Consider the following 19,342-nt stretch of genomic DNA (forward strand, 5'->3'; position numbering starts at 1 on the left):
TCCCCAGAATTCAGTGCTGGTGCTGAGTATGGAGTTTGATATTGATATTGCGATTTAAAGCACTGCACTACTCAATAACTTAATATAAACAATGGATCAAATAAATATGTGCGATGTGAAAGGAGTTGCCTAAATTACAGATCACGTGACTGCACACTGAATTAAAACATCTCATTTAACAATGGGGAGGGGACAACGAAATATACTGTACGTTACTATGGCTACGGAGCGGGCAGGCACTGTAATGATGTCACATACAGTCACACACATACCACACATCACGCAGACAAAAGGAACTTCCAGTTGCATCCATTTTATCCCACACCCCTCCCAAAACCACTCTTTCCCTTAAACCACTACCCTGAGAGAAGACAACGATGGCATCAACGGCCAGGTCAAAGGTCAGAGGGTTTCTTTGCTGACTGTGTGCTGCCTTTGTGTCTCCCAGCTTTTGCTTCCTTGACGTGATAGATGGACTACAACGATGGAAAAATGGGCAAAACAAAAAGTTACTGAGTCAAGCAGGGGGGCGAGAACTAAAAGAAAAAGAAAACATTAAAGGCTGGTTGGAGCTGTCCTTTCTTTGGTCCCTCACATCCTTCCTGTTAATTTGAATCTAAAAACTAAGTAAAAGTTGCAGCTTTTAGTTTGAATAGACTGGACTTGGCAGATAATTTATTTCCTCGGCTGGAAGAAAAAAAAAAAAACGGAAGGAGGATCAGACTTCTTTTTAAATGCAAAGGCTTTTCAAGTCCAAGGTGGTGACTTGTTTACAACCTGTCTTACTGTCGGACAGAAGCAACGTCCAAAATCGTGAAATTAAGTTGTAACAAACAGGAATTATCCTTTTAAATTCAATCTTTGCTGTCCACAAATCCCCTTAAAGCACCAGTAGTTTCACATGAATAAGCCCATTAACTAAAAATCACATCCACTGCACATTACTCCTGAACATGTCATTAACGTTTGGATTGATTTCGTGACTCCCAGACAGCCACTGTTTACCTGACTTGCTTACAAACTGCATATAATTTGCAGAGACTTTTTAACTTGCTAAAGAATCAAACACAGTGAACAATTATCATGAAACATCATGAAAACAGCTCTTCGTAATACATTTAGGGACACTCAAGGACACAAGTCATAAGTAAACATGGACGTGGTCCATCCCAACTGGATTACACACTGAATTAAGCAGGTTTAAAGTCACTAAGTCTCTAAAATAACAATAATGATGACAGAATAGTGAAAAAGTGAACTGAACCTTTAAAAACCCTGAAAACCGTGATGACAGAAGTGTGATGAGGAGAGAAGTGGTTACAAAAATGTGACGACAAAGTGTGAAAGCAAAGAAAGGAAGCCAGAACCGAGACAGAGGCAGGGCTGGAGAAAGTGAAGGGGACTATGTAGGGGACAGAGGACAGTGTCTGTTTTCCTTCCTAGAGCTTCCCGCTCTGAATATTTACCACTATAGCTGCCACATGCTGAGAGCAGACAAACCCACACACAGGACAGTTTGACATTCAAGGAATTAGGACAGAAGCTTCTGAGGACTTACATGGCTGTAACTTAGTGTGTTGATGTCTCATTAAAATGAATATATTAAAAACTATTAAAGACTTTTCTTGGATGTTCTTCTTCTTATAAAGCTTTTTTTTTTTTTTTTTAACTGTCACCATCACTATCATCACTCTTGCCACAACACCAAGACATCTGGCCAAAATGAGACACCAGGTCAGACTGTCAACACTTTTCAGAGTGTAATTTAGTTTCAGTGACATACTAAGAGTCTCGGAACTAGTTCGCAAACTAGTGTTTTTGATTTAAACCCACAGAAGTGACTCAGCCACACACTGGCTCAGGAGATTTACCAACTGTAAGGTCACCTGTCACTGATGCTCAGCCACATCTAAGCTGCTGCAAACCACAAAGGGAAGAGAGACAAGGACCTGCTGTCACACTCCATATTTTTAGATTTTAGTTGTTGTTTTTTTTTTTTTCTATTTGACAAGACAAAAACAAGGACACCTTCCTCCAGGGAGAAGACAACTCAAGCAGATATAAAAAGCAAAGGCTTGTGGAAATCGTACTCTATACTAGAAATGTGGAAGTGGATCAGTGAGAGATAAAGTCGCCTGTGACCTTTTAACCAAGGTAACTGAAGGAGGCACGACTCCTCTGAGGGTTGAACTTCACAACACCGGTCAGCCTCATTCACTATCGATCATGTGATGAGTGGGAAAGCAGAAGAGGACGCTGATGGAAGGGGTACTGTTGAGAGGACATTAAGGTGGCTTCAAACTAATCCTTCACTTGGACCCAAGTTGTTGTGGCAACTGTAAACCGCAGGATCCATCTGGGCTTTAAGAGCTCCACAGTAAGAGCAATAATCTTACACAGAAGCTGCTGTTAATCATTAATGTGAATGCTGATTCATGCTTCCTGGCTACAAGGAAGAGGATTTCACTTCCATAATTTCACATTTCTGATTTTTTTTTTTTCTAAATGATGTGTTACAATGCAAAAAATCCTACTGTTCTTGTCATTCTGTATCAAAACAAGAGAAAGAGAAAAAGGCGGAGACAGTAGTCTTTCTGTTGTCCCACATCTGAGGTGATGAAGCTCTGGTCTAAACAAATAGACGAGGGTATGATCATTCCTTTAGTCATCGCGGGTGCCGTGAGAGCGTCGCGAGACTAAAAATAAAGTCGTGGAGGAGCAAACAGAATGCACAATTTCTTTGACAGGACAGAATCAGAGAAACAAGAGGAAAGAAGCTGTAGTAAGTAAATAACATGACCACCTCACGACGACCAACGTAGGCCTCAACAAGGAACTGTAAATAGAAGTGGCAATATCAGTCACCGTGACAGTTTAGGCATGAAGACCATTTGGACTCGCTGTGTGTAGTTGTAGGTGACCTGTGTTTCAGAACCAGTCAGAGCTTGGACAGAGTTCTCTGTTGTTACGCAGGTAAAAATGCAGGATTTGCGTTTACGGGGACGTACTGTGAGTAAAACACAAGCCGTTATGTGGCCAGTGTATACAGCTGGATCAATTACAACAGGAGTGCATCTGCTCCTTTGGGCATGTGTGAGACGGACGACTGATAAATGCAGCTGAAATGCTTCATGCAGATAAATGTGTGTGTTAGACTCCACCCTCCTCTGGTTCAAGGTCCTTACCTTTGGCATATTATTATGTTAATTCAAGGGTGGAGGTGATTTTTTTCAATAATAAGAGGAGAGGAGAGAAAAAAACTGCATCATTATGATGAAGCTTTGGAAATCACAAAATATCAGCTCCATGTCGGGGCCTAAACCTTCTAGATGAGGAGGTGTAACTTGTTTCCAGGGGAGTTTTAAAGGTGCCGGACACAGGTCACTCTACTGTTGCTGCTGGATGACTTGTGACATGTTTCCACTTATTTCAAACAGCACCCACAGCACCTTTTAATAGACAGTGCCTTCACACACAAACACATACACTACTGTAGCACTCCAGTACATGAAGGTCTTTATATCCACAGTCTCCCATGGACTGACCTTTTCTCTGTCTGTCTGTCTGTCTGTCTGTAAATGTGGTAACATACCCCTGCCTTCAGCATTCCTCTGCCCGGTCTGGCACTTTAACAACTTTCTTGAAACTGTACCACAGTGGCAACACTTCACCAGCAACTCCACCATCATTATTTCCATCTTCACAGCCCTGGAAAAGTTTGACTGAACACTCTTCCACATGGAAAATACCAAAACAGCAAGAGGGATGAAATTAGCTGTGTGTGCTAACACGTGACTACCAAATCATTCATTCGTTTAATACAACATATTCCTGGGGGCCAGGGAGCAGCAACAAGTAGGGCTTGAATCTGAGTTTCAATTAATGTGTATGTAGCATGCAAAGCTAATTTTCTCCCTTTCCAAAAGTCAGTGATTAATTAGCATACACTATGACCCAGCCAGCAGCACAGCTCTGAGTGAGATAGTGGTGCTGGTGATGGTGGTGGTGTGTTGCCTCAGGATGAGGGCAGACTGGCTCGATGAGGACCACACCCAAAAGCTCTGTCTCCCCGGTCAGCATCACACCCAAACAGAGCCGAGAGCCTGTTCCAACGCTGAGCTCACTGAGGTCACAAAAGGTCAGACAGAAACACACCTACAGTCTAAACACCATCAAGGGTAAAGACACTGTGTTCTTACATCCACGCACACTGAATACAAATCAATGCACTCTCACAGACTGTAAACAAACAGCTGCAACTCCATTAAAGAGTAACTGCCCCTGAGTGGTGGCTGCTACATGGTCTTTCACACCACGTGGGACTCACCAACAATTGTGGTAAGAGATCCACGTGACAAAGCGGTGACAGGAGTGTATACCCACACAGCACATCCCTGTCACAGATATCTAAGCTCTAACTTGACACAGATTAGTTCACACACGTCTTTGGCACAGTTTTTCAGTGCTTGCCCTGCTGAAGGCAGCTGTGACAGAACTACTGTCAGAAAAGCTGGTGTCAGAAACCCACCAGTTTGTTGGCTCACTGGCGTGCAAGGATGGTGAACCCAGGCTTACCAAGACAGGAATACAGAAACAAATATTTTCTCCAGTCTGGAGATTCCCAGTTTCCCAAATCTCCTTTGCTGCTGTAAGCGACCGGCTGCTTCCACCCCTGTCAGCTCAGGACAGAGACACATTCCTGTCCAATGAGGCTCTGCTGCCTTAGATGCTTCAGGATTACTGCAGCTGCATTCATTTAAAGCCATAGAGGATGAAGGTATAAGGTGTTACTCCAGCAGGCTAATGCAGGGCAATGCTCCGAGGGAGGCTCACATCTCCTTCAGCTTCAAAACCTCAACAACGCTCATCCTTTCTTAGTCCTTAATCTGTAAGCAGTGCCCATTGTGAACAAACTATAACATTAAGTGGAAATGAGCTTGCGTACCTCACTACCAATCACTGATTCCTATTGTTCGGCCTGGGAACTCCTTTGTTTTTATTCTAAAACATTTTTATGTTCCTTTTTTTTTTGTATATGAGTGACTTTATTCCAGTGTCTGGATCCCCTTTATTAGGGAAACCTGATTTCTGGTTTCTTACAGCTAACATTTGTACAGTTGGTACACTGGCTGTTTGGGTTAAATAACCACAAATGGTCCAGTGGACACAGAATTTCTTTGAGCTGAATGCTAATGTAAACATGTTAACATGCATGCCATAATGCAAGACAAGCCGTGCGTCAATGATTCTAGCAGAAGGTGGCATAAGATAAAAAAAGCTCATGCCACCATCAGCCAGTGATAGACATCGACAGTTACTGCTTTATGCAAATAGAGTCTAAAATGAAATTCTCTGATTGACTATATGGAAAGAATAAGGCTTTCTCACCCTTGTACATGCATTGGAAAGACTTCAGTTCACTGCTGTTGCAACCGCAGATGTGTCGTCCATACTGAAATGGATCATTATTGTTGCTGTCAGGACTAAGTGGAGGTACTGAGATATTACAGAGCTGAGGTCAACACCGTCTCAGGCTCCTTCTCCAGCGTCCCTGTGACCTCGTAGACAGAGATCGACTGATATTGTCTTTTCAAGGATCATATGAGGATTAGTAGACGAAACAACCAGTAGCTGATGAGTGAAAGTAATATGACAGAGGATTCAGTGTCCTCCTCTGAAACAGCTTGTAGATAATAAGCAATAAAACACAACACAGATTTGCAAACGTATTCCCTCAAACACCTGCCGAATTAGAATTAGAACAACAACAAGGAATAAGAACAGTGTTACTGTCTAAAATGGGTGAACAGAGCTTACAACCTAAAGAGAGATGCTTCATATAATTACATGAATTCAACATGTTAATAGACAAGGGGGGGGGGGGGGTATTTGTTTATCCATTGTTCTGTCACCTTTACATTCTTAATATTATCAAATGCATCTATCATGTAATCATGTAGAGGCAGCTAGTGCTCAGTTTTATCTCACTCCCACACACCACACAGCCATGTCTCAGCTGAGACGCTGCCGGTTTGAAACACAACGACGATGTTTTCTCTCAGCATACCCATTCAAACCGCCCGACTGAGAATGGCAACAAAGAGTAAGACCAAAGAAATGTCAAGCACGAGAGAGAGAGAGACAGAGTTAAAAAAAAAAAAAGAAAAAAGAAAAACATATGGTTCTGATTTCCGACTTTCTGAGAAGTGAAAACGTTGGAATAGAAAAGCTTTTTTTTTCCCTACAAATGTATTTATTTGCAATGTCATCACATACAAACAAATCAAGACAAAGTCTTCCCATCCTCGTATACAATACCAAAGTCAGGAGGAGGGAAAGGAGAGAGACGGAGCAGGACAGCAGTGACCAACACTTGGCCATTTCACCCAACAATCTGTCTCTCTGGGCAAAGATCCAAGCTCAAGACCAAGTCCACAGATCGGGTCTAATCAGTTGTTTGGAAAGCTGTTAACACAAATATGAGGTCAGTCACAATGGCAAACCCTCTACAAAGACCTACAGAGTCCACATACACGCTCATGACACTATAGCGTATACAGCATTAGAAGAAAATAAACAGCAGGGTGGCCTCACACACCGCAAAACATGAGACACACACACAGAAGCCAGGAGTCACACAGGTAAGGAAGCATGGTGCTTTGCACACACATGCACACGGGAATCACACACTACACTCTGTGCTAAGTGAGAGAGATGAATGGATTAGAGCCCCCTGCTATAGTAATGTTGAGGCAGCCAGAACACCTACGCTCAACTACTGCCAAACTACAGAAGCCTGATCGTGTCAAATTTAATGAACAAGATTCCAAAGGTGTGTTTTAGAGATAATGGGGTCACACACAAATTTGTATTGTTTTTGTTTTTTGACCCACATGGTATTCCGTACAAGACAAAGCCCTATACTGACATATATAAACATGCAAACACATGTTTTACCAGGCTAAGAAATCGTCATTGTGCAACTATGATAAAGGGAGTTGACAACCTCGCATACACGCAGCAAAGTGTGTTGAACGCTAATTAGATTTTGGAGGGACGCCCAAACCATTACATCAGTTTGACCAAACTCACACAACAGCTCCGACCACACAACCACAGACTCTGCTTACAGCATGTAGAACCAGAGCTGTACGGAGACGGGGGGCTGATTTAACGAGATATGAAGAGCAGCAACAAACTAACACACTAACGCCGCAAAGCCCTCAGGAACACCAACAGCTTCGAATCAGCACGAGAGCCTGTGAAGAGGGAAGGACAAGAGAGAGAGAGAGAGAGAGAGAGAGAGAGAGAGAGAGAGAGGGAGAGAGACAGGGCGGGAAACCAGGGACAGAGACCAACGAAACAAAAGACAAGCTGGTGTTTTCTAAAGTAATGTTGGGTTGTAATGGACCAAATCAGCAGAGTGAGGTTCAATCTGTGACTAGTACACAAGTGGTTTAACAACCGTAGACTCATTGTAATGAACCTTTCTTTACTTTTGCTGCATCAGATCACGGCAGATTAAAACTAACGTGTTGTGATGTAAAGATGTATGTCGGGTCAGCACTCTGTCAGCAGAGGAGAGAGGCTTCATGCTTCAGACACATGGGGCCGATCGATCAGCGCTAACATGACCTGGGGACAGCTACATACAACATACTTAAGACACCTTTTTGAATATCTTACTTACTAACTAATACACCCACCATGGATTTGAAATCAGTGCACTGGTAGAGAGGCACACAAGGATCCAAGTGATATAACAGATTGTCCACACTTCAGGATGGACACATTAGAAACCACAAATGAAGAAAAGCAGCCAGCAGAGCCCTGGTAAAAAAAAATTCCCCCAAAGACAATCTGACTCATCTATTTAGCATTTCAAGCATTTGGCCTCTACCCAAGTGTTAATGATTGAGTGTTCGAGAGTGAGTCATCTGCATCAGAGCTATATCATAGATCCGGCAGCACAGCAGCACCCGAGCTACGCCCTGAGCTAAGACCCGGCCTGGCTAAGTGCTACTAAAATGCTAAACTAATTTCTACTCTGAATATTCCATCATAGGATTAGAGAACCCAGCGGCGTGGGGAGGGGCAAGCCTGAGCCATTTTATCAAATGAAGCTGCAACGGCCTGAGGTAGCCCCCCTCCACTCTTGGAGGTTGTTTTGGTTAATTCAACCAAGGATAATTGATTTCACTGCGAGTCCATGCAGAATTTGACACATGATGTGTAAATGCAGTGCAACAGAAGAATGAAAGTGGTTCAAATGAAAGTTTCTTTAACAGCCCGGGTCAGTGCACCCAAGGGGGAAGGCTTGCCCCAACCTCACCCAGATCCAGTCCACTCTCCTGGGTTAGATCTCACATGTGAAACCCTTAGCTGACATCATGGAAATTCAGTGAAACATATTGTTGTTTAAAAAAAAAAATGTTACAAATGGGCCAAGAAAGCTCTTACTTTTAAAGAATGTCCGATCCAGAAAAGAAAGGAATTTGGAATTTGGGGACTGAACAACTGGAAGTTATTACATTCAATGACTGCTTCAATTTTGCCATAGCTAAGAGTTTTCACAAACCCTCTCACGTCTAAAAAAAATAAATAAAATAAAATAAAGAATTTAGGCGATTTGCTTTCAGATTATTAAACCCAACTTCACAACCTAAACGGAGTCAATTAGGGACTGTAGGAAAATGATTTGTGAGGGAGACCTGAACCTTATGTTTTCACTCTTGAAAAAAACCTAAATTAAAACACTTCAAAACTACATTGTCAACTATGGTTTATAGACAAAGTGCCGACCACACTTTTCTTGTGTTTCCTTCCATCTTGCCACTGTCTATTAACAATAATCATATTAGACAGAAGGCATATTTACTCTTAATGATTTTTACACAGTCCTTTACATTTCCAGAATGATACACTATATTTAGCTCTTGAATCACTGGTCCACATTTCTCAAATACCTTTTATAAGTGAAACAGTGCTGAGGACCAATGCATGAAATCCTCAAAGAAATTCTTTTATGCACTCAGTGTGCAGAACACACACACTCACACATCCACAACTCATTACACACTCTTAACCTGACTAAACTGACTGTGTGTCCTCGCTGTGCTTATACAGCATCTGGCAGACAGGCCCCTCATCAGGGCTATTGATCTACTCTGTGTCAGACGGCTTCCTCGTGCTGTAATGAGGGTTCAAAACCCAGTGACAGCTCGGGCCATAACAACCTTCACCTCAAGGTCTGGCGAACGTCAATCCCCCTTCACTGACAGCACCCAGTGGGAGGGGAGGGAGCAGCTCTGACAGATGGGACAGGTGTGAATGAGATGGGACAGTGGGTAGGCATGGTGTAGGATGGGAAGAGTGCGATGAAAAATGATATAATTCAACATGTCCAGCAGTAAATCTCAACTTTGCTGATGAAAGATATCCTTTTATTTACAGTAACAGAAAATGTAATCAAATTAGCAGAGGTACAGAGTAAAAAACAAACAAACAGCATCTGAAAGCCTCTTTCCCCTGTCCAACATCTTCTGAAACGTTCCAAAATAGACAGTCAGATAATCATAGTTTTGCTGCCTCACAAAACCTGGCCTCATCTTACTTTATCTTAATCCCAAAGGGTTCTACGCCCTGAGGTATGCAGACTTTGAATTTGGGAAAAGGAGAGCACTCAACAGAAAAAGCCCACATGGATAAAATACTACTTCCCCAGCTGTGTGTACAGACAAGGCAAAGTTTAGAGATGGTGTGACTGCACAGAAAGTAAATGGAAAGATGCAAGTGGACGTGACTTGGTACGAATTTGCCCTCCGAGCCATAGATCTGGGTGAAGAGAAAACTGTATTTATCCCGGGGCTTTATAAATCTCCTTTACAAATGTTCAGACGCAAGAGGAAAAAGCAGAGAGACTAACAGAAAGAACCAGACAGGATCATGGGATATATAAGCTCTTTGTAGGTAAACTGTAGTGTGGGAATCTGAATGCCACAGTGACAGTGAAATCTCCAACACCCCCCTTGAAGATATTTCAAATGAATCAAATTCCTCCACTCTGAGCCAACACGTAGACTATAGCCAAAACTCAACAGGCTGTTCACAGAGAGAGATTACACTATATGACCTTTACAAGATGCCAATAAGACGGGACTTGAATTCACACGCAAAGGTACAAACAGAACAATCGAAGTCCCTCAGGAGGCTGTGTTATAAATCCAGAGGGACGCTAATTTGTTTTCTCCACCGCGCAGACCACTTCACCAACACCTCTATGGATAACATCAATACTCAAACCTCTCCAATACACCAACTCATTGGCATGCAGGACACAAAGACCCACACAGGTCAACAGTGACATTCAATTTCTTGGAAGGGAAATTTCTTTTGTGCACTGTATTGACCTTCAGTGATGTGCACCTCCCTCTAAATGTAACTACATGACACAGTGAAGGGGACCAGAACTACTGCAATTAGCTTGAACAAGCACAGAAAATTCAGTTCACTGGTTGTACCTGAGCTAAATTTCATACCAAAAGGTCTGAATACTTTTGTCAATGTGAGATTTCAGTTTTTACTTTTTTAATAAATTTGAAAAAATGTTTAAAATTCTGTTTTTGCTTTGTCATGATGAGGGTGTTGAGTGTAGATTAATGAGGGAGGAAATGAATTTAAATGATCTTAGCTTAAGGCTGCAACATAACTAAATGTAAATAGGTCTGAATATTATAGGAATGAATTGCATATAAATCCAAATATAGCAACAAATGCGCACACATCACATTTGTGTCTGCGGTTTCCTTATCTCATGGGTCTGATAGAGGAAGTAGAGATGGATGGCCACTTCCACTGACCTCTCAGATAACTGTAGGTCAGATGATAAAGCAGACTTAATTTAGATACTGTTTTAAAATAGACCTTCAGGGAAGAGTGTATGCTGAATATGCGGGACGATTTATGCATTTATCTTAAGACCTAATTCCATCCTTCAATCGGAAACAAACCCAAAGCATTAAACTAGACTGAATAAAAGAAGGTTTAAAAATACAATGCTTTTGAAAGGTCCTGTTTAAAACTGTAAATTCAAAGTCACCATGAAGAGCTTGTAGAAATCCTCTGAGGAAACCTGTGCTGCCACTAAATATCTGTGCACTGCAACAACTGCGACAACTCCAGAAGCATACATGTTCAGGTGCAACTTCAGGGTCACGTCGAAGCATCGTGGGTTGCGCTTCTGAAGAAAGGGGCTAAAGGAGATCCATGACACAGACAAGGACGGCAAAGACAATCACAAATTATCCTTCGTACTGTGGAGAAATCAGCAGAGCTGGAGAAGGTGCAACTCACGTTATTCCATAACAGTGATTCATAGCATTTGCTAATGTTGTCAGTCAGCTACTCTTTTTAACGTCATAGTAAGCTCCATATCAAATCCATCAAAGCTCTATTACAGGTCAGCATTGGACATAAACTCAGTTACAGCCCAAAATGATTGCATCATACCCCGAGTGGAGCTTCTGGGGTTGTTTAGTGTTCATTGGTGGTGCCAGACATGGTAACCATCTGTCTGCTACTCTGCTGTTAGGTGGTGTAGCCATTATGGCACTTCTTTTACAATTCAGCCCAGTTTGGATATTGGAAATATGTGTAATGGTAATAACACCGAACACCTAACATAACCAAACATTGTGGATTTCTTTGTTTTTTTGTTTTTTTTTTACGTAGGGGTGGGGTTATGAGTGCTTTAACGCTCATTATATTTTCCATGCTTTTCTGTGAACAACATGTTTTGACCAAAACCTTTTGTCAGCCTTCTAGAGGATCTGCTGGACTTTTTTTTTTTTTTCCCTCTAAGGCCGGAGACACAAAAGACCCTGAAAGATGTGAAAGAGAGCTGTCAGATCAATCGCCCAATTGTGTTGTTTTGGGAAATGGTCAGCTCCCTAAAATACGCCTCCTTCTATGACAAACACAAGAGCTGGCTTTGTCCCCTGGAGGCTGCTGACTGTCCCTGGACACACAAACTGCTATTCAGACTTCTTACGTACACATACACACACAAAACAAGAAGAGCCTCCACTTCACGCTCGACTCTACCAATACGGGGTACCGCTTTGCTCTTCACATGTCCTGCTTGTCCTCATATGCACAACAGACACTCAAACACACACACATATACACAGTGACTTTATATACCACCCCAGGAGGCCCTGGTGAAGGCATGCCACCAATGTGACACATGCCCACATCCCGATGCCTGGAGGGCTGTCTAAATAGTCTCTATGAACCCACACCAGTGCAAATATGCTGTCAGCGCCTTCAGATTCAGATCAGAGAGTGAGTCAGTGAGTGGCTGAGGAGAACAGGAGGCAGGGAAGGTGCTTCACAGGAAAAAGACCGATCCACATCCTCACATACAGGTCCAAAACTCTAAAAACAATAATAGATTGAGATTGTCTTTGTCTTTCTGGTAGTTTCTCCCTGTTTAATTGATCAGCCCCCAGGCCTTCATTACAGACAGTAGTTGGTTTGTCAACAGCTGATGTGTCCGCAGGGTAAGCATGTAATGGGATTTGTGGGGATAAAGTGATGGGGATGAGGAGAAAGAGACATAATGTGGGCTAATGAAAGGACTTTGTGAACTAACAGAGTGAGAGATCAAAGCTGAAAAACAACAAACAGAAAATATGTGAGGTGAGAAGGAAAGACTCTATAATTCGAAGATGTAATGAGATAACTCTGAGGAGAATGAGTCAAATCTGTGAGTGCAGTCTCACTGGGCAGATCAACAGCTCTGGACTGGCTAAAACACCAGCATGACACTGCGAAACTGAGCTGGGAGCATCTGTCCACAGCCAGCTGAGCCGCACATCTGTGTGGAATGATACCTGCCAATAACCCATCACCTCCCCACCCCAACCATATTCCACAGCAACACACAGCACACAGCAGAGAGATGGATTGTCCTCTGATGGCTGAGTGATTACAGATAAGGCCGGCAACCAAACAGACTGTGTAAAGTCCAGGGAAAATGCAAAAGCAGCTTTTAGAGGCTGCTTTGAGAAACTGTCAGCAATGTTGCCTTTGTACTATCTGTTGCAAATGAAGTACAAACAAGTGATAATTGCACGTGCTTGTCAGGGATATAAACATAATTGTAATGCAAAATAATAAACAATAATAGAAAACATGTTTACAGCCATGCTAGCAGCTACGTGAGCCTGTACTAAGGTACAATGGTTGCTTCAAGCTAAATGCTGGCATTAGCATGCTAACATGCTCCCAATGATAATGTTGTTTTGCAGGTATTTTGTTAGACTGAGACAAACTGAGACTTTGACCTGATATAAGGCAAGATGAAAAGAAAAAGACTCAGACTCAGTTGTCACTTTATCAGGAACACCTACCGAAAATTAATACAGTCCAACAAAACTAATTCTCAATAAATCTGAAACTGTTTTAGAGAGGTCATTTTGCTGCTATTTTGTATTATACAGAGAGGCTTTTCATATGGAGGGGGGCTGAATTTGTTGGGGCAGGATGATGAAAGAGATTTTGCAGACATCTGCTGATTTCTGTCAGCCAAAGGTTAGAGGTTGTTGCCAAAAATGAAAAAATAAAGATAATTCACAATTAAAATGGACAATTCTTTAATTTTTGCTGATATTATATAGTGGTTTAGTCACATACAGTACATTATAGTTAAATATATAGGCCTTTTTTACTGACAAGTGTCATTTTTCATATTTTCCCTGTTACCTGCAACTTATAACCAGACTGCATGTAAAAGTGAGTGATGCCAGAGTGGCCTCTGAACAGCTACACAAACAAAGCAAACAAATATGTAAAAACATAACTTTTTTGTATAAGAATATTTCTCACATGCTTAATCTACATGCTACATTCAATAGGAGATCATTGCCCTGTGTGCTGCATCTCACATTGTCTTAAGTATCTGCTCTGCTGGGAAAATGCCGAGTCATGTCCTGCAAGGTGGAGGCTGAGGCAGATGCTGGGCGTTGTGACTGCGGAGGAGGAAACTATGTACCCTCCGGCACTTTACCACAACTGTGATCCTGCTACTGCTCCTGAGCCCAATAATCTCACCAAAGACACATGCATAAAGTGCTCCATTCTGTTTGAGGCACGGGTTTAATAATAATTGTGCTTCTAACAACAATAACATTAATAATATCTCAGTGTCTTCAGGTGCTGAAATACAGTGTTTATCTCTGTCTCTCTAGCTCACCACCAACACATCTCGCCAGCTCTCAGCTGCCGGTAAACAACTGCTAAAGGAAGCATCCGCCCAGAGACGTGAAGCGCAGACATCTGTCCACAAGACAATGTCCAAAACTGTTTCATATTCTTCTGAAACATGGAAAAAATACGCACAATCGTATGCTGTGCTCTTCCTTCTGCACGTTCAAACCGTACGCACACTTGTGAACTTAAGTAGGGCAAGTGCACCAGAAATTTCTCTAATAATCCCCTCACTGCATGGTAAAACTGTGTGCACACACAACACAAACCACCCGTTGAGCCAGATTATCTAAACTACTTTGTTTGGAGGTAAAACTGAAAGTGAGCTCACCGGAAATGTTGATAATAATCGCTCATTGCACAAGTAAGATGAAGCTAAAGTCGGTCTGTAAACTATAACGGAAGTTTACAACAATCACTTTGTAATTCATCTGACTTCGTTTTAACAATGTGGCTGCATTTCCATAAAAGAAATGACTGTGATGAGTACAATGTCATTACAACTGATAAGAACGGTGGCTAAAATTAGGAGAATACAGCTGCTTGCTATGGAAGCACTTTCCCTTACTTGCTCCATCAGATTTAAAACTAAGATGTTCTGGGATTTGAACTAGCAAACGTCTCAAATTCGAAGCCTTACTCAATCTCCCCCCTCATCGATCCATGTTTCGCACTGAACTGCAAAGACGGAAACTGAACCCTGATGTGCTGCCTTAGTGACTATCACATTAACATCCTTTAATTGATCGCTACAAAAGCAATGCATTCGTCTTCTCCCCTCTGTCTCTCTATCTGTTTACAGCCATGTCTCTCTTTCACACTGCCAGCATTGCCATAGTCTGATTTCATCTGCCACTGTCTGACCTTGGTTGGAGACAGAAAAAAAAACAAGTGGCAGATGTCCTTCTCTACAGGAGCAGACCTGGTGGCAAACTACATGTCCGCCCCCCCCTCTGACCGCTCTGTCCGTCATCATGGGCCTCATGCTCCTGTTTGCAATGTTAATTCTGTCCACTTTCACACACCTGGAGATGAATATACCCCGAAGGCTGCAATGGCTACAAACAGCAATTCTATTCTGAGGTGAAATGAAGGAAAGAAGCTCATTTGTTCCTCACGGCCGCATAGCCAAGAGCAAGCCAGTGGCCTGTGAGTGTGAATGTGTTCAAACGCCCCTATGTGTACAATGTTATGTGATTACAGGATTTCTCAGATTATTCTAATGGCGTAAGTGTATACGAAAACATGAGACAATCGCTGTGTTAGTTTCAGCCTCTTCATTTCCAAATCCCCAGGACAGATCTGTTAATGTTCAAATTCACAAGAAGACTTTCAATATAACTTAGTCCATTATACAAGATTAAAATAGTCCACTGAAGCTAAAAAAAAAAAAAGCTTTAGATCTAACAAACATGTTGATTGTATTTTCTTTCTTGTAAAACTTTTGCAAATACAGTTTTTAAATATTCTGTTATCTGCATTGTCTATCTTTGCTAGTTACATGCCATGTCATTTCAGTAACAAAGGAAATTTGCCAACTTGCAGACTTGCGATTTGACCCAAATTTGCCTTCTAAGACTTCACAGCTCTGATGAATTGGCAGATCAAAGGCAGAACCACAAAATAATCACTCAAAGAAACAAACAATCAGTAACTAGCCTATAGTATAAAACAGCCAAACACCCATACCCAAATGTCCATAACAGTGCAGTGCTTTGCAATGATAATGTGGAGGGCTTACAGGAAATACTGCAACTGGGGTTGAAAGGAAAACACTGGCTAATAGACAACAGGCACAATATGACTGAGTGTTGTTGCTTTGCAGACTGACACTCCACAGCCCTGCCTCTTATAGCCTTTTCTACCAAAACCTATGCTCTACCAAAACTACATGAAAATGTTGTGTGCACTCAAGACTTCAGCTGTCCACCAGCCAGACTGTGACCAATCAGAGGATAGATTTAGCTATCAAATAATGTATGATGGAGATAAAGCCAGGTCTCACAGTTTTCTAACAATACAGCCTGGTCACATCAGACAGTGACACACCAAAGTCCATCCAGGTGTCCTTGAGTCCTTCCAGTTAATGACTAGCTTTCTGACAAAGGGGTTTGAACTGGCAAGAAGTGAGTCTGCAACATACTGTATATGAATAGATGCTAACGCTTCTGCCACATTTGTTAAATGTTTCATGGAGAGAAGGCCATGAAATGGGTGTTGTCCACTCGTGTCTTGATCTCATTTAGACTGCAGTATTGTTGTCCAGGTGACCGCAGTCATTCATACACTTACTGTCTATGTGCTCTACTAAATTGCATTATAATTCACATGAAACTTTCTCACCTGATCATCTGTGTCTCCAGAGCATGTCCCTGTCTGACCACTGCTTTCATCATAGCTCTCCCTCGTCCTGTCTCTGTGCTGCCTGCATTGTGACCAGACACCATTATTTTACCAGAGGAACAATGACTGACCGTGATGATCATGTAAATTTGATAGACTTAATGTTCAGCTTGTATTATTAGTTTTATATACTTTAAAGTCTTCATGTTGTTTAGTGAGCTACATAGTAAGTGTATAAAGAACGGTGTACAATATACAGTAGCCAGTGGTGGAAGTGGTGATAGTAGCTGAAACCTTACCTATTGCCTTATATACTAGGATAATATTATCTATTCAGGTGTCTAGTTACATACTGTCTGTCCCTTTGAAATGTGGTGGAATGGAAGTATAAAGAAGCCTAAAATGGAAATACTCAAGTAAAGGATAAGTACTTCAAAACTGTACTTAAGTACGGTAACTGAGTAAATGAACTTAGTTACTTTCCACCAGTTAGCTAAAACCTTAGCTATTGCTTTATATCCTAAGCTAATATTACTTGTTCAGGAGTATAGTTACATACTGTCTGGAAAAAAAAGAAAAAAAACTCGCTGTTGTCCGTCTTTCGCCGTTTTTTAGCCGTTACTTCGTCCATTTGTCGTCCACCTTCACTGACCAAATTTTAAGGCCCGTAAAATTCACAACACCGAAAAAACAGGACGCGCTAAGTCAGATAACCGACATCTCACTAGCTAACCATAATGGCTAACCACGAGCGCTACCAAGTACAACTGGGAGGGGGGGAATCGCACATGCTTCTCCTTAGTATAAGGAAACTGATTGAAAATAAACCGGAAATGGCAAGAACAGAACAGAGAAACGGGCATGGTGGGGGTCAGACCATATACCGTATAAAAGAAAAAAGTCAGAGTTGTCTATTCTCACGAGGGGGGGGGGGGGGTGGGGCAAGACCCCTTCTTAAGAATTCGTGGTTGCGCCCTAGCTCCAGTAACTCACGTTAGGACATCAGACTGGTGACGAGACTGGTGACGCCTATCACAGCACACCTGTTGTGAAGGCGTCAATTAGGGAGAAGGCCGCAAATAAATTCACGTTTACAAAGACAACATGCGGTCTAGTGGCTAAACAAGAGTGTCACAGCACTCTGTGTTGTATACTACAGAACACACATGTTGATTCAATGAATGACTCATCCGCCGTACACCACAACCTGCAGTTTGACAGGTTGATTAATGGAAAATAAATTTCATTTATATTTCAGTATGCACAAGACTTAAAAATAAGCCATCTGAGTGGGCCACATGGTTTAAATACTAGGTAGGTAATAACGGTGCACCTCAAGAAAACATCAACATCATCGCTGACTCGGGATAAACAGTTTTGGACTTGTAGGCAGGAGAACTTCGTGATTTTCCAGCTACGATTTGGACGGCCATGCAAGTGTCACATTCAGGGAAACGCCTTCTCCGTCAGAGCCTGCTGTCTCCTTATGGGACAAACTATCATCCAGCACTCCCAATATCAGTGTCGGCAGCGACAGCACGTCACACCAAACTCCATTCAAAATCTATCATCTTAAAGCTTCTTTTGACATCGGCAAATATATCAGTGGCAGGAGATGATTCGGGCGCTTGCAAATGACTTTAAGCATTTTGTTAAATTCGGGGTACACTGCATGAACCAAGTGGCACTTATTTCAATTAAGTATGAACTTTCAGAACAGGTCAAACCGCTTCCTACCTCTATCCCAGTTTATGGTGTAACTACTCCATAAAACGATTTAAAATTTGGGTTTCGTTTAAAATTAAGACCTGGTTAAAGTATTAAATGCATGCCGAATTAAGGAGCAGTTTCTGCTGAGTCAGACGGTATCTAAAGTCATGCTCCTGCACCCCTGTGCCTCTGCGGATGCACAAGTAAACATTAAACTGATATGATTTCAAATGAAGTTCAGCGTGGATCAACATGGAAAGGGGGCTCAGACGTGTACCTGTCGGGTTGTAGAGAGCTCCTCATTCCCGGTGGGTGAAGGTGTCCCTCCTTCGAGCGATGCTGGGGTGACCGGAGTAGAAGCCATGTTCACCACGTCAGTCACTCACTAACAGCTGCTCCCGGTGCTACTTTGCGCGGTGTCCTCCAGCATTCAGCCCCGCTGCTGCTGCTGCTGCTGAGAGGACCGGTAACGGTAATGGTTTCCTGACCGAGCACAGTGACTCTCTGTCCGGCTACACAGTAGCGCCACTGTCCCTCTTCAGGACGGTGCTCGTATGCTTGTAGTCCGGTAGTCCAGTCCAGGCAGATGACGTTTTCCCCAGATCTCTCACACTCACTCTTTCATACACGCACACGCACACACACACTCACAACGGACACAGACCCACACTCACAGTGTCTCACTCTGCTTTCCTCTGTCTTTACCGTGATGTCAGTCCATCGTGCTTTGAAACATAAGCTAAGCAGCAAGAAGATTCTTATTTTGCATGAGACCTCTTTCCTCTCTTCTGCTGCATCAGTGTGTGTGTGTGTGTGTGTGTGTGTGTGTGTATCTGGGTTGCTGCACGTCCTCCAGCACACACTGTAGTAGCCAGTCTCTTTTATTTTAGCTCAGTGCAACATTTCACTCTCATAACAGGAATTAGTCGCATGTTGTCAACACAATAGTGAATATCTGCACCGGTTTAATTAACTGCAGCTGATATTTTCAGCTTGTTCTGTGCACTTAAGACTTTGCAAG

At 42.3% G+C, this 19,342-nt stretch overlaps 1 protein-coding gene across 1 annotated transcript in view; it reads right to left on the reverse strand.

Annotated features, from left to right (window-relative positions):
• The window catches only part of LOC121176783, a 124,894-nt gene extending 106,164 nt beyond the window's left edge, over positions 1-18,730 (reverse strand). The window contains exon 1 of the mRNA XM_041030859.1: positions 18,599-18,730. Coding sequence (XP_040886793.1) covers positions 18,599-18,685 — 87 coding nt within the window. The 5' untranslated portion in view covers positions 18,686-18,730. The remainder of the gene's footprint in view (positions 1-18,598) is intronic.
• Positions 18,731-19,342: the final 612 nt, after the last annotated feature.

This window comes from Toxotes jaculatrix, chromosome 23, assembly GCF_017976425.1.
Source record: "Toxotes jaculatrix isolate fToxJac2 chromosome 23, fToxJac2.pri, whole genome shotgun sequence".
NCBI lineage: Eukaryota > Metazoa > Chordata > Actinopteri > Toxotidae > Toxotes > Toxotes jaculatrix.